Source organism: Otolemur garnettii, unplaced genomic scaffold, assembly GCF_000181295.1.
Source record: "Otolemur garnettii isolate 467f Iridium unplaced genomic scaffold, OtoGar3 scaffold00042, whole genome shotgun sequence".
NCBI lineage: Eukaryota > Metazoa > Chordata > Mammalia > Primates > Galagidae > Otolemur > Otolemur garnettii.
In genome coordinates this window covers 9771170-9797680 of record NW_003852437.1, presented here as the reverse complement: position 1 = coordinate 9797680, position 26511 = coordinate 9771170, and the positions used below count along the sequence as shown (strand labels likewise).

The following is a 26511-nucleotide window of genomic DNA, read 5'->3' as shown; positions in this document are numbered from 1 at the left end:
AAAAAAAAAAAAAAAAAGAAAAGAAAATGAGTGGACATAGTGATGGGAGCTCTGCTCCACATATATACTTCATTAACCATTTTTTCCCTAAATTAATTCAGCCTTGAATTGAAATTTTCTGTACAGTCCTCTACCATATGGAAATAAACACTGGTTAGAACTGAACAATTATGAAAATTCTATTCATGGAAACTCATGAGCCAGTAGTGAAAGCTCTATACAGGAGGATATTTATAGCTTGGATTCCTTATATTAAAAAGTGGGAAAATCTGAAATTAATGACCAAATTCTCCGACTTCGGTAGATGGGGGAGGAGATCAAAATAAATTCAAATAAAGTCAAAAGGAGGAAAACTAAGGATGAAAGCAGAAAGCCATGCGATAGAAAGCAAATGTACAAAAATCATTTTGCCACAAGGACATTTGCACTAGCATGTTTATAATAGCTCCATTCACACCTGCCAAGACGTGGAAGCAACCCAAATGCCCATCGACCCATGCGTGGATTAGTAAACTGTGATGTATGTCTACCATGGAGTACTAGTCAGCCATGAGAAAAGATGGAGACTTTACATCCTTCGTACTTACCTGGATGGGGCTGAAACACATTCTTCTTAGTAAAGTATCACAAGAATGGAAAAAGAAGTATTCAATGTACTCAATACTAATATGAAACCAACATATAAATAACTACGCCCCCACACAAAAGAAAAATACAAGTATATTCTAATGAGGCGGAGGGGAGAAGAGAGAAGTGGGGAGGAATAGGAAGGGTGATTGGCAAGCTCTCACCTCATGTGCCCCATGTAAGGGTATTCAGCTCACCCCCTGGGTGAGGGGCTCTGCTACAACCTGAAGTGTACCTTAGAAATGAAAACAATGGAACTTAAACATTTGTCCCCTCATCTTAACCTGAAATAAAAATAAATACAAAGAAAGCAAAAATACTATAAAGGATCAAGAAGCAGAAGATGTTAGGACTTTGAAAGGACTAACAGGAAAACTTCTTTCCAGCAATTAAAAAAATTCCAGAACAACAACAACAACAAAAACCAGAATTAAAAATGAAAAAAAAAAAGGTATCAAACCGTAGATGTTACAAACATTAAAGAAGTTAAAGAGGATATTAAGGTAACTTTAGGCCAGTAACTTTGGAAACTTAGGTAAAATGGCTAAGTCCCTAAGAAATAATGCAACTTTTTAAAAGTTGGATCAAGAAAAAATGGAAGATGTGAGTAGTCCTTTGATCTTTAAAGAAATGGAATCTGTAGTAAAATCTTCCCATCCCCGCCCCAGATGGCTTTAGAAACTAGTTATCCCAAGCATTCAAGGAACAGATAATTTCAGTCTTCCATGAACTTTTTCAGAGAGAGGGAATACTTTCCCACCTAGTTTATGAAGCTGACTTGCCAGCAAATAAAACAGAGTTCAGCAAAGTTACACTATAGGCAATCTCACTACATAACAGAGATCCAAATGTTTTCTAGTTCTATACCATAAAATATTTTTAAATAATCCTTCAGAGAATTTTCTTTGTGCAAGCCAGCCCCGAGTTGAGGCGATGGAAGGCCAGTGTGTACTATACTGTTGAGAATGCCTAAATCAGTTTTAGGAACACTTGAAGTTCCAAATGGCTTCGTTTCTCCTTATATAGTCCCTGGGTAGAGAAAGTGCATGTTTGTTTGATCTCACAATTTAAAACTTGTCTTTTTTTGGTGATATTCACTTTGCTGTTATTTTCCCCTTTTTCTTAAAGATACTCGGGAGCCCCCAGCGTCTCTGTGACTTGGCAGGACCCAGCTCCACTGAACTGGAGTCCAGAAAAAGATCTCTTGCAAAAAGAAAATCTCATCTGGATCTTCTTAAACTGTAAGATACACTGCCCTACTAGGTATTAATTGCTTGGTGAAGATGTTTCTCTGAATACTTCCAAGTTTGCTTGCAAATCCCTAAAGTTTTTATAAATGTACATGTTATGATACATGACCAATAATTTACCCACAAGCCACATGAGAAGACCTATCTCAGTTTATTATAATTATATAACTTTCCATATATAAAGTTATAGGTACAAAAATTATTCACTGGGATTATTTCAGACAATAACTTTTTTTTTTTTTGAGATATAGCCTCAAGCTGTCTCCCTGGGTAGAGTGCTGTGACATCACAGCTCACAGCAACCTCCAACTCCTGGGCTCAAGTGAGTCTCCTGCCTCAGCCTCCCAAGTAGCTGGAACCACAGGCACCTGCCATGATGCCCGGCTATTTTTTGGTTGCAGTCATCATTGTTTGGCGGGCCTGGGCTGGACTCAAACCTGCCACCTTAGGTGTATGTGGCTGGCACCTTAGCCACTTGAGCCACAGGCGCCAAGCCCAGAGAATAACTTTTAGATTCACAATCCTGTTACTACAGGAGTCCTTCATGTTCAGTCCCCCTAGAAAACTGAACATTATAATTTCTAATAAGGGATTTCTAATCCCTATTATTGTGTAGCCATTATAACTATTTTGTATTTTAAAACCTGAGGATGATACAAAATTGAAGTCATTCAGTGCCTGCCCTTGGGAAGATTAATTCCTATTGGGAGTTTTCGTCCATAGATAAACCAGCTATCCAAGAGGGGATATGGTTCAACATGGACCATTTTATCTTGAGGTTCTCCTCTGCTGGCCTGAACGTGTGTGTTTTATTTATTGCCCAGACCATTAAATTTTATGCAGATCTTGCTGTTTTGACTACTATATTATCTGCAGGGCTAATAATTCTTATTTTGGGGGGGCATTTTTCTGTGTTTTATACCTTGGTGCCATTTTCTCTTTTGAATGCACTTAGCATCATGGACGGCATGACCGAAGCATGCATCAAGGGTGGCATCGAAGCTTGCTATGCGGCCGTGTCCTGTGTCTGCACCTTACTTGGTGCCCTTGACGAGCTCAGCCAGGGCAAGGGCCTGAGTGACAGTCAGGTGCAGCTGCTGCTTCTGCGTCTGGAGGAGCTGAAGGATGGGGCTGAGTGGAGCCGGGACTCCATGGAGATCAACGAGGCTGACTTCCGCTGGCAGCGGCGAGTGCTATCCTCAGAACACACACCGTGGGAGTTGGGGAACGAGAGGAGCCCTGACATCAGCATTAGCGTCACCACGGACACAGGCCAGACCACTTTGGATGGAGAGTTGGGCCAGACTACTCCCGAGGACCACTCTGATAACCACAAGCACAGCCTCAAGTCTCCCGCTATCCAGGAGGGCAAGGAGACACTGAGCAAAGTGTTGGAACCAGAGGCCGTGGACCAGCCAGATGTCGTGCAGAGAAGCCACACGGTGGCTTACCCTGACATAACCAACTTCCTGTCTGTAGACTGCAGGACAAAGTCCTATGGATCTAGGTACAGTGAGAGCAACTTTAGTGTAGATGACCAAGACCTCTCTAGGACAGAATTTGATTCCTGTGATCAATACTCAATGGCAGCAGAAAAGGACTCAGGCAGGTCCGATGTGTCGGACATCGGGTCAGACAACTGTTCCCTAGCTGATGAAGAGCAGACCCCTCGGGACTGCCTGGGCCACCGGTCCCTGCGAACTGCTGCTCTGTCTCTAAAGCTGCTGAAGAACCAGGAGGCTGATCAGCACAGTGCCAGGCTGTTTGTGCAGTCCCTGGAAAGCCTCATTCCTCGACTTCTGGCTCTTTCCAGTGTGGAAGAGGTAGACTCTGCACTCCAGAACTTTGCCTCTACTTTCTGCTCAGGTTTGTAAATAATTTTTTGGTATATATAGTCAACAAGAATATTCAGAGCATTTTTTCTTAATGGGCAATTACCATCATGCTTGTATTTTGATGTGCTCAGAACATATTAATGAATTTTTTTGTTTCCCCCATTTAAAGAGAGCAAAGAAATCTAAGACCTTATTGGTGGTGGTTTATTTGAATTCTGTAGCAGTCAGTGGCTAGAATAGTCTATGAAGTTGATAAATGTACAGGCTGCCAAGTAAAGAATGAGAAGTAACTGTTACTACCCAACCTGGCCTCTAGTCCAGTGCCCAGATATTGGCCAATATACTGAGACAGCAGGAGTTGTAGTGGAGAAAGAGTTTGATATCAAAAGGCAGGTGAGGAGATGGGAGAAGTTTCTCAAATCCGTCTTCTCAAGATTGGGTGGGGGGGAATTTTTAAGAGTGGTTTGGTTAACAAAAAACTAGGGAATTGTGCCTGGTGATGGGCTGGAAATGAATTCATAGGGCTGGGAAGCAGAAATGGTCTTCTTGGCTGAAATAATTCCTGGGTAGGGGCTCACAGGACCTGCTGGACCAGTTCTCATGCATGGTCACTGGGCAGGTAGACATCAGCTTGTCTCCCTAAATGCAGAGTCTGGAAAGTATCTCAAAAACCAGCCTTAGGTTTTGCAGTAGTAATATGACTGGGGAAGTCCCAAATCTCACCCCAGCCAGGGATACATGACATTGAAGCAGTGAGCAGTTACAGCAAGGAGGTAAGTTGGGGGAAATGGCTGGCTAAATTTTAATTATGTCTACACTATAGAAATACGATTTTACCACAGTTCTTACCTTATAGTCTTACATTACTTTAACATTGGTGGTTTTAGTCCACCTAGACTTGACTACACCTGATTTCTGAGATGTTAGCCGGGAGGTGGAGAAGGACCAGTAACTGCTGTGACTTCTTTCTGCTAACAAGGGGCATAGTTGGGACTGGGGGTGAGAGGAACAAAACTGCTTTGCAACTGTCTGTATGTGTTCATGGGTGCCTGGTTGGGGACCCAAGGTTTGTATGACAAAGACATCAGTGCTCTTAACTACTGTTTTAGTACAGCACTTAAGGGACAGTAAGATAAGTAAGGAGCTTTATCAGAAGGAGCGAGAGTCCTAACTTTAAAAAGCTGTGTAGGACTGACCTGAAACCTTGAGGGATTCAGGTGAATAACTCTAAGAACCGGTCAATCATGGGGTTCCATGTGAACTGCAGTATGATAGGGACCTGTTGCAGCCATGCAGCTTGTTGAGAAATATTTTCCATTCTGGTTTCAACTTCTCTGAGACATTTATAAAGGTGCAGCCCATGGTATTTAACACTACACAAATTCTTTCTGTAGCAATACTCTAAGATAGCTAGACTATAGTGTTTTCATGCCATTCTGGGCTATGTGAGAGGAGAAGAAAAGTATAAAAGAGTGGCTAGGGTCCTAACATTAAAAGGCAGCATCCTGGGCAGTGCCTGTGGCTCAAAGGAGTAGGGCACCGGCCCCATATGCTGGAGGTGGCAGGTTCAAATCCAGCCCCAGCCAAAAACTGCATAAAAAACAAACAAATAAAAAACCAACAATGTTTGGGGCGGTGCCTATGACTCAAGGGAGTAGGGTACCAGCCCCATATGCCAGAAGTGGCGGGTTCAAACCCAGCCCCAGCCAAAAACTGCATAAAAAACAAACAAATAAAAAACCAACAATGTTTGGGGCAGTGCCTATGACTCAAGGGAGTAGGGCACCAGCCCCATATGCCAGAGGTGGTGGGTTCAAACCCAGCCCCGGCAAAAAACTGAAAAAAAAGGTAGCATCCCCAACATGTCCGTCTATCTAAGGGGAGGCAGGGAGCTATTCTTCTTTGGCAGAAGATGTCTACAGTGCAGTAACAATGATCAGAGTAGTACTGAAATAAATGTATGGATTACATGTCTAATAGAGAATGAAAAGTGGGTGCAAGTATCCCGCCTTTTGGCACAAAGCAACAGTGACGGTATAGATTTCTCTGATGCTGAAAACAAGGATCATTCTTATTTAAATTCTATTAAAAGGTTAAAGAAATTACTTATCTAGAATTTTTCTCAAAGAGATACTTGAGGTCCAGAGTGTTACCTTGGTTTCTCCTTCTGGGCCAGGAGTCAGGCAGGGCTGGCATCTCTTGAAACGGAGTCAATAGTCTCTAACTTGGGATGCTCACATTTGTACAAAACAAAGGATAGAAAGACTTAAAGCCAATGTAAACCGTAAGTCATAGAAATAGAAATAGCAACATTTTTTGGGACAAAATCCAAGCATATACCCTGATATTTTGTACATACAATACAGGATGTAACATTTAAGAGACTTTATGTCACAAATAACATGGAATTCATATGTAAAATAAATTTCCATATCTTGAAAAAAAAATGAAGTGAGTGAAAAGGAAATAATCATGCTCTCCTGAGACAGTGGTGACAGATTTCCTTTATTCTCCCTAGAGCAATTTATGAAAGTTAAAACAGAAAAGAAAGAATCCCCCCTCACCTATGAGTTATAAATCAGATCTTTGACTTTCTGTTTATTTCGATGTCAAAATCTTCCATCAAGCATTCATCCCTACCCTGTCATCAGGGTCTGCGCTCTTGGCTGACTCACAATCACTCAGTGTTTCTCAGCGATTCCCGTCCTCAGACAGCTAAAACACCATTGAAATGAGCCTCCTTGATTCAAGAGAACCTTTCTTTTAAATGAAATTAAAGTTTCTTATGGTGCGGGAGTTTGAAAACATTCAAACAAATAGGGTTTTTATCAAAACGGTACTTGACATGGGCGGTGATGGCTGCAGAAATGCCGCTTTGATGGCACGTGGAACAAAGTGGCATCTGCCTGAGGTGGCTCCTCGGCACTGACAGGAAGACCCAGCCTTGCGCAGCAGCTGATAATGAGGGATGGGCATTGACTTTGCTATTCCTTAGATCAGTGGTTTTCAGTTACAGTCTCAAGACTTTCTGTGACCAGAGCTTAGGCTTACTGTGAGCAATCTGCTATTATAAAATATAATATTTCATAAGACATAGTATGGCAAGTGTGAGTCTCAGTTGTTTAAGAAATAGCTATTTCTTTAAATTAAAACAAGTCTGACCCTAGCCCCCTAGCTGGGAGGACATTTGGTCTATACCTTCCCTCTGCTCCCATTCTAGGGTCAAACCAGATGTACACATGGGATTGTGTCCACAAGGGCTGTAAAACTGTAGCCCAACAGCTATGACTGTTTTCAAGTCCTAATAGACAGATATTAGTTGGTACCTCAAATCTCATTGGCTCCCAGGCGTCTACACTGAAGGAACAGAAACCCAGGCAGAGATTTATGCACAGAAATGTATATAGTAGCATTATTTAACAGCAAAAACTTTCAGAAACAATATAGCTGCCTCCAAATAAGGGAAAGGTTAAATGAGTTACTATATGTACATTTATGATATTATGTGGCCATGATGTTTTCAAATATTTAATGATATGAAAAATGGTCATAATTAATTTTTAAAAAGATTCAAAAGTCGCATTAAATTTTAGTATGCTGGGTGCAGTGGCTCACACCTGTAATCCTAACACTCTGGATGGATAGACTGCTTGAGCACAGGCATCTGAGACCAGCCTGAGCAAGAGCAAGACCCTGTCTGTACTAGAAAAAGAAAAACTAGCCAGATGTTGTGGCAGGTGCCTGTAGTCCCAAAGACTTGGGAGGCTGAGGCAAGAGGATTGCTCACACCCAAAAGTTTAAGGTTGCTGTGAGCTATGAAGATATCATGGCACTTTACCAGGGTGACAGAGTGAGACTCTGTCTTAAGAAAAGAAAGAAAGAAATGTTAGTACTACTTAGCATGTTGTTATTATAGATTTTTATTTTCTTTTTTATACCTTCCCCCAAATCTCTAAAAACAATTTCTCATAGCATCTATCAGAAAATAAAGCAGTACTATTCTGTAAAGGTTAGAACCATGGACCTAATTAAAAACTCTGTTACTAAGCAAAGTTGTCTAATCGTATTCAGAAGGTGTAGAAAGTTAATAATGCCCAGTGTTCCTGATGGGGGGGTACGAGAGTGTTCTTATACACACTTAGGAGGAGGGAACTTTGATACAAAACTACGTGGGGAATATTTTGGCTGAACCTGTCATACATAAATATGTATTTATTCTGCTTCTAAGGAATTTCATCCACAAGTGCATGTGGAGAAGTGCTAACATTTATTTCATCACTTCAACTTTTTCCATAATTGAAACAACGTAAATGTCCATCCAGTAAAGCCTTAATTAAGTAAATCATGATGTAACCAAGCAACCTTACATGCTCAGCCATTGAAAATGAATGAGACAGCTCTGTAGGCACCAATAACAAGAGATGTCTAACACATATTGTTAGAAAACAGAGAGGCGCAGCCCCTGATGTGTGCAGCGTGGTCTCCATTTGTGATCATGTTTCTGCACACACAAGGAAGTAAGTTTTGCCGATGGGGGAAAGCATCCTTGGGCCTTAGGAGAAACACGAACTATTGTTCTTCTTATACTCTTCACTACAATTAAATGTTTCAAATTAAGTATATAATGTTTATCAAAAAAGGAAATGCCAAATTATCTTAGCCATGGGAGGGACTTACAGAGGTGGCTTGGGCTCATCTTGTGTTTAATCTTTGGGAGGGTCATGGAGGTCCCCAGTCAAGCAGGAGGTCATCTTCCTGCTCTGGCCATAAAGCACATCTTAGACACAGGGGGAGAAAATGAACTTTACTCACTGAAGACAGGAAGATTCTAATTGCCAGAGTATGTTAAGGTCCCAGTTACTCCAGTTTGTCACTCCAAATCGGTTAACACACCAGTGGGACCAGCCAGAAGGATGTGTGGAAAACAGAGGATCTCTCAGAGACAGGACACAGGAGAATCTTTTCACAGCCGGGGGAGCAAATACAGCACGGCACAGTGCAAAAAGCCTGGAATTTGGGCCCAAAACACCTCTGCCAATTGCTCACTGTGTAACTTTGGACGAATGATTTAACCTCTCTCAGGCGCTTTCCATACTGCTAAATAAAGTTGAGGCAGGATCAAATGAAATACTGTATGAGAAGAGCTTAGCCTAGGGCAATAGAAAACATTTGTTAAAATATAGTTATTGTGTTATTTTCATTATTAAAATCACCTGTTAACTAAATCTGATACAGCAAGAAAATGATTTTCCTTAAGTCGATAAAAGAGACCTAATTTTGTTTTATTCTCAAATTTTGCAGCTCTTTATACTTTAGGAAACTAATGTGCATGCAGGTATAGGCCAGTACCAACAGATTGCCCCCAGCAAGTCTGACAAATGATTTCCAGATTAGGTGTCCCCTTTGTCACCTCTCTGTTGACAATTTCAGCCTCCACATCAGCAGTCACATTGGCTGCCTTTTTTGTTTTCAGCCTCTGAGCCAGTGCTCAGTCTTTTGAAACATTTTAAGGTAAATAGTTGGTTTCAAAATTTTTAAAGAAATTATTACTAATATCTAATCAAGTCACTTGCAGATACTTATTTTGTCTTGTTTGTATACTCAAATGTACCTTTTATATATGATCCAAGATCATTTAAATACCCAACCCAGAATGCTGCTTTCTGGGTTACCATGCAAGGAGACTGATCTTTTTTTTTTTTTTTTGAGACAGAGCCTCAAGCTGTCACCCTGGGTAGAGTGTTGTGGCATCACAGCTCTCAGCAACCTCTAACTCCTGGGCTTAAGTGATTCTCTTGTCTCAGTCTCCCAAGTAGCTGAGACTATAGGTGCCCGCCACAATACCTGGGTATTTTTTGGTTGTAGTTGTCATTGTTGTTTGGCAGGCCCGAGCTGGATTCGGACTCGCCAGCTCTGGTATATGTGGCCGGCGCCTTAGCCTCTTGAACTACAAGCACTGAGTCAAGGAGACTGATCTTACACTCAGTGTCTGCTCCAGAGAACTGGAAGCAACCCCACCCAGACCTTAAGAACTCTAGGGGTTCTCGTGGACCACCAGGGCCAAGATTTACTGGTCATGTTCTGACCAAGGATGTAATTTTTCAAATCCCACTGTCAACCTGATCTTGCATTTAAAATGCGCTTTAACCCATAATTACAAAGTACCCTCAGTAAAAAAATCTCTTAAGTCAGATGCAAAGTTCTTACAGCACAATGTTTGATCATCCGAGGTTGTCTTATTAAAATAATATATATAGATACTTCTACCAATGATGTTTATACTGTTCTCAAAGATCTTGAATTTTTTTCAAGATTGAAAGCTTCTTCGGGTCCATATCATGACTGGCATAGTCATCGAAATGCACAGAGATAACGTCATAGCATAAACATGCCAGTTGCAAATTTGTATTTCTTGCTCACTTGACCATTAGTTCTGGAAATCTTACATGTTTTGTCTAAGAGCATATTTCTGGTTAAGGGATGATTTTAGGTCTGAAAAGTGTATGGACATGTACAATCTGGACATACATAAGTAAGGATGGACTGTTGTCCCCACTCACCTAAATCCAGCTTCAGTGTGTTCACAGAACATTAATTTGCAATCTCTTAAGGTGCTGAGGGGACTGTGCTGTGTGCTCTGTTCCACACTGCTCAGGATGGCCCATGCCTGTGGGGCTTCAGGAGGGAAAGGAGACAGCAACGGAAGGCACAGCTGTGCAGTCACACCGCACTGTGAGCTGAGAGCTGCCCCCGAGAGCCAGCCAGAGGGGAGTATACCGGCCACAAGGCCTGGAAATGGTGGCCTGCAGATGGCCTTGGGACTCCTAGCAGAATACCTGCAGAGAAGCTGACTTGGATAATTTTTGTCACTCCACGCTCTTCGTGAAAGTTTGAACAAGGCACCAACCCTCTGGCTGAATGACCCCATTTGTGGAGTATGAGATATAGTTGTTGATTTACTTGTTGTTTTTTCAGTAAATGTTACGCAAAACTCAAAGGGCCTTTCAAAATGAAAACTCTATTAATCATAAAACCTTTTGTATAATTTTTTAAGGAAAACTAATGAGGAGAAAATCGATGCCTCCTTATTTGAGCCTCTTTATTTGCTCATTTGTTTTTTAACAGTTCTACTGAGAGAGAATTCACATACCACACAGTTTACTTAAAGTACACAACTTAATGGGTTTTGATACATTACATTGTTATCTGTCGTAATCACAATGTTAGGCAAACATCAGCACTATTTCCAGACCTTTATCATCCCAAATAGAAACTAACTACTGTCCCCCAGTCCCTGGTAACCGCCCATCTACTTTCCGTCATATAAATGGATCATACATATTGGTCATTTTGTGCTTGGCTTATTCACTTATCATAATGTTTTCAAGGTATATCTATGTTGGGCCATGTATCAGAACCCCATTTTTATAACTATATAACATTCCATTCTATGTCCACGTTTCTTTTATCCATTCACCAGTTGACAAACACTTCAGTTGTTTCTGTCTTTGGGGTATTATGAGTAATGCTACAGTGAACGTTGATGTACAATTCAACATTCAAACCTGTGCTTTCAATACTTTGGGATATGTAACTTGGAGCCAAACTGTTGGATCATATGGCAATGCCATGTTTAGCTTTTGGAGAAACATTATTACCTTTTAAAAAGTCTGTGTTTGAGCAGCACCTGTGGCTCAAAGGGGTAGGGTGCCGGCCCCATATACTGGGGGTGGCAGGTTCATACCCAGCCCCTGGCCAAAAAAAAAGTCTGTATTTATGAGTAACTGTCCTCCACGTCTTACATGCATTTTGCATTCTGGTTCTCATAGCCTGCTGGTTCATTCATTCTCACTCATTCAGAGAATATTTTTCAAGTGTCTACTATGTGCCAGGCACAGTTGTAGACAATGGGGATCTGTAGTGAACAACACTACTGGAATGCCACCTTCCCACTGATCGTACAATAGTGACATCATGACATCAAGTATGTGTCAGTATAATGCTGAGTAGAGCAAATGCCTTTGAGGCAATTAAAAAAACAGCAGTGGAAGGGAGTATTGAAGTTTGGCAGGGTGACTGCGATTAGATGGACTTGGAAAGGATAGTCTGTCTGCCACTCGAGCTAGAAGAATTGAGGGAGTAGGTCTTCAGAGGTCTGGGGAGGACCATCCTGGGGAGTGGCGAAACTTGAAGCAGGTCTAGGCTCGGTGTGGTCAAGGCATGGCAGACGGGACAAGGTGGCTGTGGGGAGAGGGGAGAGGAAGGTGGGGCCGGGTATTACCACACTGCAATGGAAAGCCATCAGAAGATTCGAGCAAGAGACAGAAGGCAGTCAATGACTGCAGAGGGAGAGAACATGAGACAGAGCATTTAAATGATGTCATTAAAGTTGCAACTGCTAAGTAAGAGATGAGGATTCCAGCCCAGGCAGGTTCACCTCGGAGTGCATGCACGTTACCACCCTGCTGGGATGTGTTCCTGGCTGGCTGTGGTTGCCCTACGGAAATCTTCTGCAAGATGTAGTTTCTGTCGCCTGGATTGACCAAGCCTGACATCTGTAGCCACAAAAATCTCCTGATTCTCTCCTATAGGCATGATGCACTCTCCTGGCTTTGACGGGAACAGCAGCCTGGGCTACCAGATGCTGATGAACGCGGACAGCCTGTACACGGCTGCACACTGCGCCCTGCTCCTCAACCTGAAGCTGTCCCATGGCGACTACTACAGGAAGCGGCCGACCCTGCCACCAAGCGTGATGGTGAGTGTGCGTCCCAGGCAGACGTCCCAGGGGCAGGCCGTGACCTCCTGGCTGTACATTAAGCACCGGCTCCCTGAGAAGTATGGTAAGGTGTCTTCTGTTACGGACTGCTCTGGGCTGGTAATGTCTATGGGGCTTTGGAGAGTGGAAGGAGATGGCAGTGTAAGTGCATTTGCCCAGGACTGTAAGCCACAGAGCTGCCCCTGGGCTCTAGACAGTGCGGAGTATATGGACATGAGGGCCTACAAAAGGCTGCCTGTGGGTGGCAGTGGTGTGTCCAGCGACACTATTAAACACACATGTGCATAAAACATGTTCAAAATCATATCATTGGGTCAGGCCTGATGGCTCACACCTGTAATCCTAGCATGCGGGGAGGCCAAGGTGGGTAGATTGCCTGAGCTCAAGAGTTTGAGACCACCCTTAGCAAGAGTAAGATACCCCCCCACCCCCATCTCTTAAAAAATCATAAAAAAAGCCAGGCATTATGGCAAGCTCCTGTAGTCCCCGCTACTCAGGAAGCTGAGGCAAGAGAATACTTGAGCCTGAGAGTTTGAGATTGCTGTGAGCCATGATGCCATAACACTCTAGGGTGACAAAGCGAGACTCTATCTCAAAAAAACAAAACAAAACAAAAAACCCACATCATCAACATGTGAAGTGAGATCAAAAGATGTGCAGGGAATTTACTGAAAAATGAAAGCAGCCTGCTACAAAAACCCTTCATTGTATTCAAAACTGTTCTCAGACCTACCGGTGACAGCTTACTGACTGTTGATAATAAATACCCCCATCAGGTGAGTGATGAAAATATCATTGACTGTCCTGTAGTTGGCTCCCTTGACTGAGCAAGCCAGTCTGTGGTAGGCCCGTTGTCAGTTCTGGAGCCAAAGTCTATGGCTGTGCATGAAGGAAATACTCATTGACTTAATGAGCTGTAAATTCCCAAGGGTAAGTGTCCGGTAAGGGAAGGGTCTCCTAAAGTGCACCTGTTCCTTCAGGGAGCACGCTCCGTCTCTGCTCGGCTGCAGATACGCGCATCTGAGCAGTTGCTAGCCCTGCCACACATCAAAGAGTAAAGATATAAAATGCAGCCTCTCTAATTCTTCTACGGGGTATCTGTTAAGGTATATAAGTGAAAAGAACTTCAGGACGTTCCATCTCAGCTTCTCCTCTCTTGCCGCCCTCTACCCCCAGTAAACTAGCCCCAGTAAACTTGGTTCAGGGCTGTGTGACATGCAAAGTTGGCCGAGGGTGTGGGAGCCTGGCCGTTTACAGGGGGTGGTGTCTGTCTCTCTGCAGAAGGAGTTCATGAAGCAGGTGCAGACCAGCGGGGTGCTGATGGTCTTCTCGCAGGCCTGGATTGAGGAGCTGTACCATCAGGTGCTGGACAGGAACATGCTCGGAGAGGCCGGCTACTGGGGCAGCCCTGAGGACAACAGCCTGCCCCTCATCATGATGCTCACTGGTCAGTGGCTCCTCTCCAGGCTGGGCACCTGGCGGGGCGGGGAGGGCTCGGACTTCAGAGCCCCTTTCAGAGAAACAGTGGTGTTTGGAGCAGACTTTGAAACAGCATCCACAAAGCTTCCCTCACACTTGGTGACGGTTTTAGGGAAGTATCATGAATTTGTGTTAGAAGAGTTTTCTCTCCTTTCTCCGTGTGAGAGTCTGTAGGACTCACTGTGCCCCATTAGATAGGGACTAACTTAGTATCTTTGTCTGTTGGTCTCTTTCTGGGGACACCTGGAATAGACGCCCATATTATTCAGAATGCCTGGAATTTTACCGGTCATGTAGAGAGATTAATTTTTAAGCGTGGCTTCCTTCCCATTTCCTGTCGGCATCAGAGGGCCTCCCGCCCTTTCCCCGCTGTGTCAGAACTAAAATAATGCTAAACACTCACCTGTCCAGCATCTTTGTCTTCAGTGTCTAGAAAATTTTTCAAATCCTATTTGACTATCAGAAATTTTGGCTCAGCACCCATAGCTCAGTGGTTATGTCGCCGGCCACATGCGCCGGGGCTGGCGGGTTCTAACCCAGCCCGGGCCAGGTAAACAACAGTGACAACCACAACAGGAAACAACATTGTTGCCTGGGTGTATGTGGCTGGTGCTAGGATTATAGGTGTGAGCCACCGTGCCCAACCCTCTCACTTTTATTTTATAATTTATTTATTTATTTTTTGAGACAGACTCTCACTGTGTCACCCTCAGTAAAGTGCTGTGGTGTCACAGCTCACAGCAACCTCAAACTCTTGGGCTTAAACGATTCTCTTGCCTCAGCCTCCCAAGGAGCTGGGACTACAGGCACCCACCACAATGCCCAGCTATTTTTTGTTGCAGTTGTCATTGTTGTTTAGCTGGCCTATCCATTTGTTTTTACAAACTCCTTTCAGGAGGGACGGAAGGTATTACCCACAGCTTATTACCCACAGTGTCCTGGGATTGGGACGAGGATCCTAAACCTTCCAGCTTTAATTTTCAAATGCCATATTTCTGCCAAAAGTAATTTCTTACCAAGACCTTAATAAAAGGAATCATTCCTTTTATTAGATGCAAAATGAATAAATAACAGACCATAGACAGTCGCCTTATTCATCAGTCATCACTGTTAATCAGCCGTCTCTTTTATAGCAGAATAGTAAACTCAAGCACTATGATGGAAAATTATTTAACTTCAGATTAATGAGTTTCAAAAAACCCAGGGCATTTCATTAAAATTTGACAAAATAAGGTTCTAGGATTCTTTGTGGCAAATTCCAGGTGTTAAGTGATAAGTGTATTTTAGCAGAAATTGACCTAGAGTTTGGAAACTTCTATCTGATCTTTTCATTATATACAAAGAGAAACAATAGCAGCAATCTGCTTATCTACTAACTGTGGTTATGCCTAATGTCATAGTGTTCTATGGAATTGTGGGATTTTAGTATGGAGATAAACTTTGTACTATGTGAATTCACGGGTCCTTCACCTAGCAGATAAGAAACATTATAACTTTGATAAATGACAATTTCTGGTCATTAAGACTATTTGGCAAATTGATTTCAGAGAAACTGGCCTATTCCTACTTTAGCAGCCATATAGATTTTTCCCCTGTTTTTGGTGCTGATATGTTACCCAGAAGCCTGCAGGCTTTTTGTAATTTCTGTAAGAATCAAAGATACAGTGACTAAAAGCTCTGTATTTCTGCTTATGGTTAGGATGATGGCATTTTAAGACAGGAGTCTCCATCTTCATCATTTGCCTGTAAATTAATAACTTCTCTTTCATTTTCCTCCAAAAAAAACAGATATAATGAAATAATTTTCAAACACCACGCAAAGAAATCTCATCCTCTTGGGGTAGGGTGAAGCCCTACACTCAGGGAATACATTTACACTGCCCTCCTTTCCCATCCTTTCCCTGGGTTGCCTTCACCTGCCACGTTAGTGCATCCAAGTATAAATGCTTCACCTCCAGGGTCATTTATCCAGTGGTTACTTCCTTTATTCTGAAGAATTTGGGCCGCAGAGACTGGAATGCCTTGCCTGGCCCAGGGCTAACAAGGCTACTTAAATGAGAGCCAAGAATAAAGCCCAGACTTCTCAACTGCATGCCAATCCCTTCTTGCTAGAATGTTAAGGAGGGATTTGTTGAGCTAAGTTTGTAGATGAGAATTTAACAAAAATTTAAACAAGGAAGTTTAGGATCCCTTATTGAGCTGGAATATGGTCTGTCGTGGAGAGGCCGGCACAGGAGTCGGCAGACATGAATCCCAAGTCTTATTCCTTCTCTTACCTGCCTCATGGCTTTTAGTGATTCACCTACTTTAACTACAGTCATGCACTCGTTTAGCGAGGACAGGGACATATTCTGAGAAATGTGTTGTTGGGGAATTCTGTGACCATGACGGAGTGTACTTACACACACCTAGGCTAGATGGTAGGGCTTGTTGTTCCTAAGCACCAATCCTGTACAGCATGTTACTGTCTGGAATGCTGTAGGCAATTATAACACACTGTTACAATTGTAACATTGTATTTGTGTATCTAAACATAGAAAAGATACAGCAAAAAGACTGCATCATAATCTTATGGGATCTCTGTCTTACAGGCTGGGCTGTCCTTGACCAAAACATCATTTTGTGGCATATGATTATATTTGTTTTCTCTTCTATGAGTTAAGAAAAACAAGGCCAACCCTGCCTACCTACTTTGAGTTGTTTGGAAGACTAATGAAAAGTGTCATGTAGAAACATTTTGAAAAGTATAAGGTATTATGGTTGTACTATGCAATCAGAGTACACAATTCTCTGACCAAGAGGTTTATTCTCATTTTAATTCCTATGAGGAAGCTCTGAAAGAAAAATCCACATTAGGGTAACACAAAATTTGAGAATAGGACTATGGCTTTGAATAAAAAGCATATTCAAAGATCAAATTATTCAATATCTGTGGATTTTTCTAACAGAGAAATCATTCAGGATTTATCTTTGTTTTTCAAATTAAAAATATACAGCAGTCTAACAGAAGAATATTCTGACAATGGAAAAAAACTGCAGCAAGTGAATAAACCCCAGTTTCCAGCCTTCTGATGACAGTTCACTGCACACAGTAGTTATAGTGGGTATTTGTGAACAGGGACTATTGTAATGGTCATTTGCTTTTGACTGGACTGTGTCATTTCTCCTTGGCAGATATTGACGGCTTAGAGAGCACTGCCATTGGTGGCCAGCTGATGGCCTCGGCTGCTACAGAGTCTCCCTTCACCCAGAACAGGAGAGTCGATGACTCTACAATGGCAGGTAGTGACTTGGGTCTTGAGTTTGTGAATGAATATACATACATTGCATGCATTACCAGCAATTATGTTATTATGTGGCGTATTAATAAATAAAGATTTTGTCTTGGTAAAAAAGTAATTTATACGGTTACTTAACATCCGCCTAATGATACAGCATTCATTATTTATAAGCACAAAGTAAAACACAGTCCCATCTAGTCCATGCAACTCCATGTTCCTTATTTCACAGCCAGAGGACCCCATTTTATTCATTGCCAGGTTGTTTTGTCTCTGGGAAGTGACCCAGGCCCCCTTCATGTTCCAGGCGTGGCATTTGCTCGTTATATTCTGGTGGGCTGCTGGAAGAACTTGATCGATACTTTATCGACGCCCCTGACTGGCCGGATGGCAGGGAGCTCCAAAGGTCTAGCCTTCATTCTGGGAGCTGAAGGCATCAAAGAGCAGAACCAGAAGGAACGTGATGCCATCTGCATGAGCCTCGATGGGCTGCGGAAAGCCGCACGGCTGAGCTGTGCTCTAGGTATGGGGTGGGTGGTAGTGTTCTCTGGCCCATGGGAGAACTCCCTGGGAGTGACTCTGGTGGGAAAGAAGCCCTTTAGAAGGGCTCTGCAGGGAATGATTAGAGGGTGCACTCAGCCAGGGGATAATTCTTTGTCTCCTCTAAAGGGGTTGCTGCTAACTGTGCCTCAGCCCTTGCCCAGATGGCAGCTGCCTCCTGTGTCCAGGAAGAGAAAGAAGAAAAGGACACACAAGAACCCAGTGATGCCATAGCACAAGGTAATGGCTGACGGGCCAGCATCCATTCGGTGCCTCGGAGGATATGGTGTGCACACACCTGCATCGAGCTGACCCTCGTCCCCATTCTGTGTGTGCTATGTTGTCATGCATGCCACTGACCACAGATCCCAGTGGGTGACAGGCTTGGGTCAGATTGATGTTTGTACAGTGGCCCCCTCTGGATACAAGAGACTTGCTGGCCGATTGCCACAGGGAAGGTGTGGTTGACCGCTAGCCCGAGTACCACGGCCCCCTGCCTCACAGACGTGTATATTTACAGACCCCTCCATTTCTAGTGGCCGAGAGCAGATTGGCCAGTGTTCTGAAGGGGAAGATCAAACATGGAGGAAATTTCATGAGAGGAGGCTCACTTTGGTCTTGTCAAACACAAATGCAAGCTCAGGAAACGGCTGGCTTTAACCTATTAAAATCAGTGAGTCAGTGAAGCTAATGATCATGTAGATGCAAGAGGCGAGAACGACCTTCCTAACAGCAACGGAAGATAGAGGGGGCGGCAGACAAAAGGAGAAATGCGGGCATGGTCCGAATCGTGCTAACACCGTCCGTCAGCTGTGTAAGCTAGCCGGTCACAGAGACGGTCAGACACACTTAGCGGGGGAAAACAATCCAGGTCAGTGTGCCTCAAACCTGAATAAAATTCAGAGTTTGAAAGTAGAGCAGTTCCCACAGCTCCCCAGTGGTTACTGCAAACAGAGTTTAACATTTTACGTAAGTGCTGTATAACCGTGAACCACATTTATGGTTCTTAAAAACGCATAAAACCGAAACCAAAATATTCAAATTACCTACAAATAAAAAGTAATATTAGTATCAGATTCATAAGACAAATGATGTTTTGCTAGAAATCACTTTGCTCTTTACAAGAGGCCTGGGGCTGAGATTCCTTTGACGTTAGCTTGCTGTATTGTGTGGTTCTAGATCAGCGCTCAGTCATCCTGTCAGACACAGTGACTGGAAACCTTGATTCCGGGAGAATAGAGTGCCATGTGGCCTTGCCTTGGCATTTTGCATTATTGACACATTAAATCGCCTTTAGTGTCCTTCTCATTAGGCATCTGTGATTTTTTTTTTTTTTTTTGCAGTTGTTTTTTTTTTTTGGCTGGGGCTGTGTTTGAACCTGCCACCTCCGGCATATGGGGCCAGCACCCTACTCCTTTGAGCCACAGGCGCCGCCCTCATCTGTGATTTTTAAACGTTTCATTTGGCACTCACAAATACAAGTATAAGCTCAGGGAATGAAATTGTATTTTCAGTTATGAAGCAGTCATCTGGTGCCAGAATATACATTCGCAAGTTGTTTTAAAGATGCACATCATAATAAAAGCTTAACATTCGACCAGTTGCAGAAGATTCATCCCTGTTACCAGTGTGAGGGGAAAGTAAAGGGCCTGGGCACAGATGGCTTTAGCAGAAGTCAGCACCCAGAAGCCACCACCCTGCTCATCCAAGAGCTCATGGATGGGCCTGCAGGAAATTGCACCTACCAGCTCAGGATCCACTCGCCTTCCGGAGCTGCAGACCTGGGGTCACTACTGTGTGCTGGCTGGATGGATTGCATGCTGGGGGACCTGCCGTAGAGGAGCTTCCTGCCAGTGAAGTCTGCCCTTTCCCTCGCCCTTGCATGATAACACATTCTTTCATTTTCATTCTTTCTCTCCCTTTCTGTCTCCCTTACTCAGACTGTTATTTTAATAAATGTCTTTCTGGCACAGTGAAACTAAAAGTGGAGCAGAAACTGGAGCAGATTGGGAAGGTGCAGGGGGTGTGGCTGCACACAGCCCACGTGTTGTGCATGGAGGCCATCCTCAGCGTGGGCCTGGAGATGGGGAGCCACAACCCGGACTGCTGGCCACACGTGTTCAGGTGCATGTTGGGACCCTCACCCCACCACCCCATGGCACCCACCCCACCTTGGGAATCCTGGGGTGGGTGGAGATTATGCTGATTCACAGAGTTTGAATAAACTCCAAATGAGAGATAAAAAGAGAAAAAGGAATTAGAGCCCAGCTTAATATACACTGAAGAACAGGTGAGAGAACTGAATGTAGGGAATTGTGACTTATCTAGTGACATAATCTATGAGAGACAGACATGTTGTACCAAGGAAGATAAAACAATTACTTAAATAATGGATGGTGGAAGACCTTGTTAGTTGAGTGAAACTTTTCGAATCTAAAAACCGGTCATTCATCAGCAGTATAACATTGCTGTATGTTTATCAATGTTTCCTCTATTTCAAGAAGGTTTTTAGATAACCATAGATACATAGAGTATAAGATGCCTACTTCGAAGTTAGCTAGTCAAAGAAAAAAACAGACTAGTTCGTCTGTGCCAAAGACAGGCCAGAAAATTGGCTCTAAGCGTTGTAGCATCAATATGAAAAGAAACTCCCCATCAGTTATATAATTCATGGTATCTATAAGATGAAAACAAAGTACTTGCTCCAGAGTTCGAGACAAAGTCATATCTCCCCAGACATTGCATCAGGGCAAGACCCAGAGCCCTGCTGTAGGAGCAGGTGCCTGGCAGGGTGACTGGCTGTTCCTTCTCTGCAGCACAGGCCTGAGGCCTCACTCCCACCAGGCCCAGGTCAAGCAAGCAGCCATGGGGCAGGGGCGAGGATGAGAGCCAGGGCACTGGCCAGATCTGGGCTCAAGTTGACATCTCCAAAGCAAATATAGTCATGAGTATTGAGTTTCGAAGAGAGAAGCACAGACTACTCGAGGGTTGAGAAAGTGATCTTAAGAGGAACGGGATAGGACCAGGATGAATGAACCAGCCCAAAGTAAAGTGGTTTAATATGGAGGCTGGTAACTCTTCATTACTCTAGTAAGTAAAAAGGAAAAAAGAAAAAGGCTCAGATGGTACCCAAATAAGATGTATGGGATTGGAAAACTCCCTAGTTGTAGAACCTCAGAGTGGATGAGGAAGTTCTTTACCAGTGACTGGACTTATTCCAGAATGAGGGACCTCTTTCGAACCATCTCAGTCCCGAATTCTGTTGGGAATACACAGCTTGGAAGTTGGCAGTGGTACCGCATGTTATGACTCTTTTCTGTGTTTGCGTGATTAGATGTCACCCCCTACCCCCCAGGCCCCAGCCTGACATGAGTCATATGAATTCTCTGGAGCCATCAGGACCAGAGGGCCTGTCCATCATATACATGGCCACTCTAGGGCCCCATCCTAAGAAAAAGCTTCCCATCTTCTGATCAGCACTATCAGAGGGAAAGAAGTCCCCTTGGAAAAACTTCACATAGCCAGAGTCCAGATCAGCCAGTAAGCCAGACAGAGGGCACGGGGTGGCCGGGTCTTTATTGCCCAACTTTCTCCCAGCCTGGAGTGAGAGAAACTGAGGAACCCTTCACCCATTTTCAGGCTGTCTGATCCAGTTCACACGAATACTAATAAAAATGATAAGTGCTGTGAGAGGAAGGGAGGAGCTGGCTGTGGTTGGAGGAAAGGGGAACCCGGGAGGATTGCGGAACTATGGGGTTGGTGGAGCCGCAAGGCCTGATGCTCTTGCTTGTACCTGTCCCCAGGGTGTGTGAGTTCGTGGGGACTCTGGAGCACACCCACTTCAGCGACAGCACTGCGCAGCCCCCTCTGACCATCAGCCAGCCCCAGAAGGCATCCGGGGGTCTCCTTGGGGACCTGGGGTGTGAGGGCTCACCCCAGGAGCAGAGCCTGGAGCAGGGGCACCCCCTGAGCATGGCCCCTGTCATGCAGCCACCATCCATCCAAGACCTGGTCCGGGAAGGCAGCCGGGGCCGGGCCTCCGACTTCCGCGGTGGTGGCCTTGTGAGTGGGAACAGTGCAGCTGCAGTGGTGCTCACCCTCTCCACCCAGGCTGACAGGTGGGCGTCCCCACCCCCACGTCCTCGTCTGCTCTCAGAGTCTCTCCAGGGACAACTCAGTTCATTAGCCGTCACTCAGATCTCTTTGATCTTTTTGAAGCGTAGCTCTCACCACCACCAGGCTGCACTCAGCGAAATGTTTCTGTAGGGTCTGAGGCAGGCCAGCGAAGCTCTGCTCCTCACTGGCCCTGAGTTTTGAAAGTCACTCTCTGTGGTGTAGTTGTGAGGTTACATCTTTTAGCACACTTAAAGCATGAGAGCAGAGCTTTGAAATGGTAAAAATCCACTATTTTTATGATTATAACTGTTGACAAAATACCCCACCCAGTAGTATGACATGGTATTTACTGACACCCAGCACCCATGTGACAGTCAAGAGGGAAAAGTGACAGTTGCCTCCACTGGTAACGCTTCTCCACACTGAAAGTACTTCAGGTCACCAGTCTCAGATTTTACCACCTCACTCACCTCTTGGCCATGCTGCCCAGACCCCTCCCTACCTCCCAGTAGAGGCACAGTGAAGTTTATCTGAGGCAGATGGGCGGGGAAGGAAGATTTGGAGAGTGGGAAGAGTGTAGGCTGGGCTGGCTGGGCTGGGCTGGGCTGAGCTCAGACAGACGTGGGTTCTTGTCCTGGCTGACACTCCCAGGTGCACGTCACATCTGCACATGCAGCTGCACGTCACATCTGCACACGCAGCTGCACATCACATCTGCACACACATCTGCACACACAGCTGCACATCACGTCCATACACACAGCTACAGGGAGACACACCTTCCCCGTTGCTGACTCAGTCCAGTCTACACATGTGCCCACTCAGTGTTCCTGCTGGGGCAGCAAGTTAGCTTCGAAAGTGTTTGGGAATCTGGGTGGTGATACGCGGGTGTCAGTGTAATATTCACTACCATTTTCTTACTAGGAAAGGGGGAGAAGAAATGGTTAATGAGCCCCAGAAGCCAAATGATAGCACAACTGGAATTGCAAAATCTCAAGAAAAATGTCTTTGTTTCTATAACTCGTGAATGTTTAGTCCACCAACTCCCATCTTAAAACGTGTGTGGCTCGTTTTGCTCCTTCCCAAAGCACCAGTGATTCCACTGCTGTTAGAGATGCTCTCTCTGAGGCAGCCCATCGCGCTGCTGCCCCCTGCTGTCCTCCCAGGCTTGGAGGACTGGCCGCAGGAGACCCCGGCACCATGGGAGCCTGGTCTGCTGCATTTCCCATGTGGCCACGTGAAACTGATAGTTGATCTTTACCTTCCTCATTCCAGTGACCCTCAGATTCTCCTCTAAGTCCTCCCACCATGTTCCCCTCCTTCTTCCTAAATTTTTCTGCCGGAAATGTTTGTGCCCAGCTGAGTGAAATTAACCTGCATGACCCGTCCTATTCGAGAGCATTCCATCTTCCAGTAGCTGTCATGCCATCCAGGAATCTTAGGCTATGAGACCAGCCCCCAATCCCGAGGGGTTTTTGTGTCTCCTTCAGTGTCAAGCCCAGCGCTATAAACTATAGGCAAACAAAATATCTTGATTAATTTACTGGGTTTTGTTTTTAACACAGTTTATGAAATTGAAGCTAATTCTAAGGATTCTGTGCCCAATTATTAAGTCTCCAGAAGCAAATCTTTGCCTTCTTTCAACTTCTTGCCAAATGCTATTTTATGAGTGTCCACCATGCCTGAGCTAGACCAGGAGGTTACAAAGATATTGTTTAAAATATGCTTTGTGCCCTCTGGATTAAAACCTCATGGGTAGAGCAGACTTGTACAGAGTGATAATAGACACAGTAATACCAGAAATTTGTCTGCAGTGTTTACGCAGCATTTTCATTAATCACATCAACAAAATTCCCATAATTGTTCTGCCATAAGGACCTGCTGAAATGTTTCCAAATAACAGATCTCTTTCTCCTTACACCCAGGCTCTTTGAAGATGCTACGGATAAGCTGAACCTCATGGCTTTGGGAAGTTTCCTTTACCAGCTGAAGAAAGCGTCACAGTCCCAGCTTTTCCATTCTGTTAGGGATACAATCGATTACTCTCTGGCAATGCCCGGTAATTCTCTCCCTGAAGAAACCATGATGGGAAGTTTGCAGGAAACAGCCCCAGTCTCTAGCACCAGCAGTGTGCCCGAAGGTGGAAGCCCACGTTCCCCTTGCACACACTCTCCTGAGCTAAGCTGAAGTCTGGATTTGTCTTTGGGTTTTGAGGCGCGGTGTGTCAGGGTTGTATGAGGCTCTGTGAATGAAATGTCACTGCTGCCGTGTTTGCAGGTAGAGCTGGGCCAGGTGGTCTGTAGGGCACAGATGAGGGTGGGGACCTTTCTCTATGTCACAAACCACACTACTCTCCTCTGTCCAACCAATTGTAGAAGCACCTACTGATTCCAAAAGCGACAGTGAAAGACGGAAGGTTTAACAGAAACCTCAGGCCACCCTTTAAAAACTGTTCTCAGAGGCATAGCCCCTTCATGGTGGGTCAGTATCACTGTCTTCACAGGGGAGCCAGATGGAGACATGAGGCCCTCTTAAAGGCCAACCTGGGGAAGAGCGGGTAGAGTTGGACTGAGTTGCTCAGGGATCCCTGATGAGTGGCAGGTTGCTCACAAATGGAACTGTCTATCAGCAGCAGAGGTAGCGGCGCTGAAACAATGCACAGCTTATCTGGACGAGGTCTGGCAGAGACATGTGCTAAGACGCACCTTAGTGGGAGGTTGGACTGCACAACCTCTAGGGGCCCTTCCCTCCCTAGGAATGGGAAGTTCTCAGTGCGTTATATTTGGCCTTTTCACTCTTGTTGCTCATTGGGATTTGAGAACCACAGTTCTGTCCCCTCTGGCTTTTAGTAGACTTTAAAACCTTGGCTATGTAAAGCCAGCGTCCCCGATGTATCAGACTTCCAAAGCATCTCTAAGCCCAGGGGTAACCTTCAAAGTCTTTTGTGTAGGCACCGAGCTTACAAAAAAACAAAGAGCAGAGGAGGGAAGAGGCATCAAACCTGGGAGCAGAAGCCTGGCCTTGGAATCGGTCAGCTGTGAGTCAAAGCGCTGCTTAAACCTCTTAGCAGCCGCAGTGTCACTTCACCTTTCAGACACTACTAAAAGGTGTGTGAAATGACAATAATTATGTTTACTTCTTAAGGTTGCTTTAAAAACTTAAAGTGATTAAAGACGTAAAGAACCAATACAACGTGTGATGCAGAGGAACCATACAACCAATGGCCGTGACTATTATTACAAGTTTGAGCATCCCTAATCCAAAAATCTGAAATGTTAAAAAATCCACAACTTTCACGACATCACAAGAAGAAAATTCTACACCTGACCTCATGTGATTTTTTGTAACACAGTTTATTCAGGGTCTCCCAGGGACCTTCAGGCTACAGGCAAAGGTGTATAGGAAACATAAATGAACTTTGCATTGAGACTTCGGCCCCATTCCCAAGATAGCTCATTACGTCTATGCAAATATGCCAGACTTTGAAAAAACATGAAATCGGAAACCCTTTTGGCCTCAGCATTTCAGATAAAGATACTTAACCTGCGCTCCTATTTTGAAGTTTGACGTAGCAAGACTAATGCTAAGGAGAATTGTGTTGGAAGAGCCAGATAAAGATCAGGCCTGCGTGGGAAGCGTAGGTGGAGCATGGGGCATGAGCGAGAAGGAGGTGGGAAGACTACAGCCACAGTGGCACAGAAGTGGCCCGAGATTAGCAGCAGCAAGAATTGTACCGTGGTGAGACAGAGCAGGCCAAACACGTTCCTGTGTAACAGGGGGAGAGGGGCCTGGTCTGCTTGGTAGTGGCTTCAGAGATGGTATTTGAGATTAGTAAAGCAGACAATGACTGTGAAGGGCAACAGTAATAATTCCAGATAAAAATGTTGGTCCGTTAGCGTGTGCCAGGCCCTATGCCAAGCACTTTATATCAGATTTTATCCTTGGCAACTTTTACACATAGGTGGCATCTTCCCCAGTGTTATGGATGAGATAATTAGAGAGAAAAATCTTTAGTCCAACATAACACAGCTGCCAAGTGGTGGAGCCGGGATCTGAACCTAAGCAGTTAGACTTCCCAGCTCTCCTACTTAACCGTTATGCCATCCCCTCATCAATAAGCACTGTTCACACTTGCCATGTCCCAGATCCTGGGGGTACAGTGGGGAATGAGGGAGAGGTGCTGGCCTTGCAGAGTGAACCACCCAGCTCTTCTTGAATCCAAGCTTTCACTAGCCCACACTGAACAATCACACTAGTCTGAGCACAGTACCTAGACTTTCCGCCTCTCTCTGAGTCTGGGCTTTTTGGTGTTTATGGTCTTACTTTCCTGCAGGAGAAGTTAAATCCACCCAAGACCGAAAAAGCGCCCTCCATCTGTTCCGCTTGGGGGATGCCATGCTGAGGATTGTGCGGAGCAAAACGCGGCCGCTGCTCCACGTGATGCGCTGCTGGAGCCTGGTGGCCCCGCACCTTGCGGAGGTGGGCACTGGGAAGGTGGGAAGAGGCCGGACTGACAATTCAGGGCCTGTACCTGGTGGACGTGGGCACTGGGAAGGTGGGAAGAGGCCGGACTGACAACTCAGGGCCTGTACCCGGTGGACGTGGGC

The 26511-nt window shown here is 44.7% G+C and overlaps 1 protein-coding gene across 1 annotated transcript in view; it reads left to right on the top strand.

The window, feature by feature from the left end:
• Window positions 1-26511, top strand: part of ARFGEF3 (ARFGEF family member 3) — a 157536-nt gene that overhangs the window by 93296 nt on the left and 37729 nt on the right. Inside the window, exons 11-21 of the mRNA XM_003790289.3 lie at window positions 1756-1868; window positions 2833-3743; window positions 12304-12470; window positions 13773-13938; window positions 17145-17252; window positions 17556-17771; window positions 17918-18028; window positions 19762-19912; window positions 21592-21906; window positions 23830-23963; window positions 26238-26383. Of these exons, the coding sequence (XP_003790337.2) occupies window positions 1756-1868; window positions 2833-3743; window positions 12304-12470; window positions 13773-13938; window positions 17145-17252; window positions 17556-17771; window positions 17918-18028; window positions 19762-19912; window positions 21592-21906; window positions 23830-23963; window positions 26238-26383 (2538 nt within the window). The remainder of the gene's footprint in view (window positions 1-1755; window positions 1869-2832; window positions 3744-12303; window positions 12471-13772; window positions 13939-17144; window positions 17253-17555; window positions 17772-17917; window positions 18029-19761; window positions 19913-21591; window positions 21907-23829; window positions 23964-26237; window positions 26384-26511) is intronic.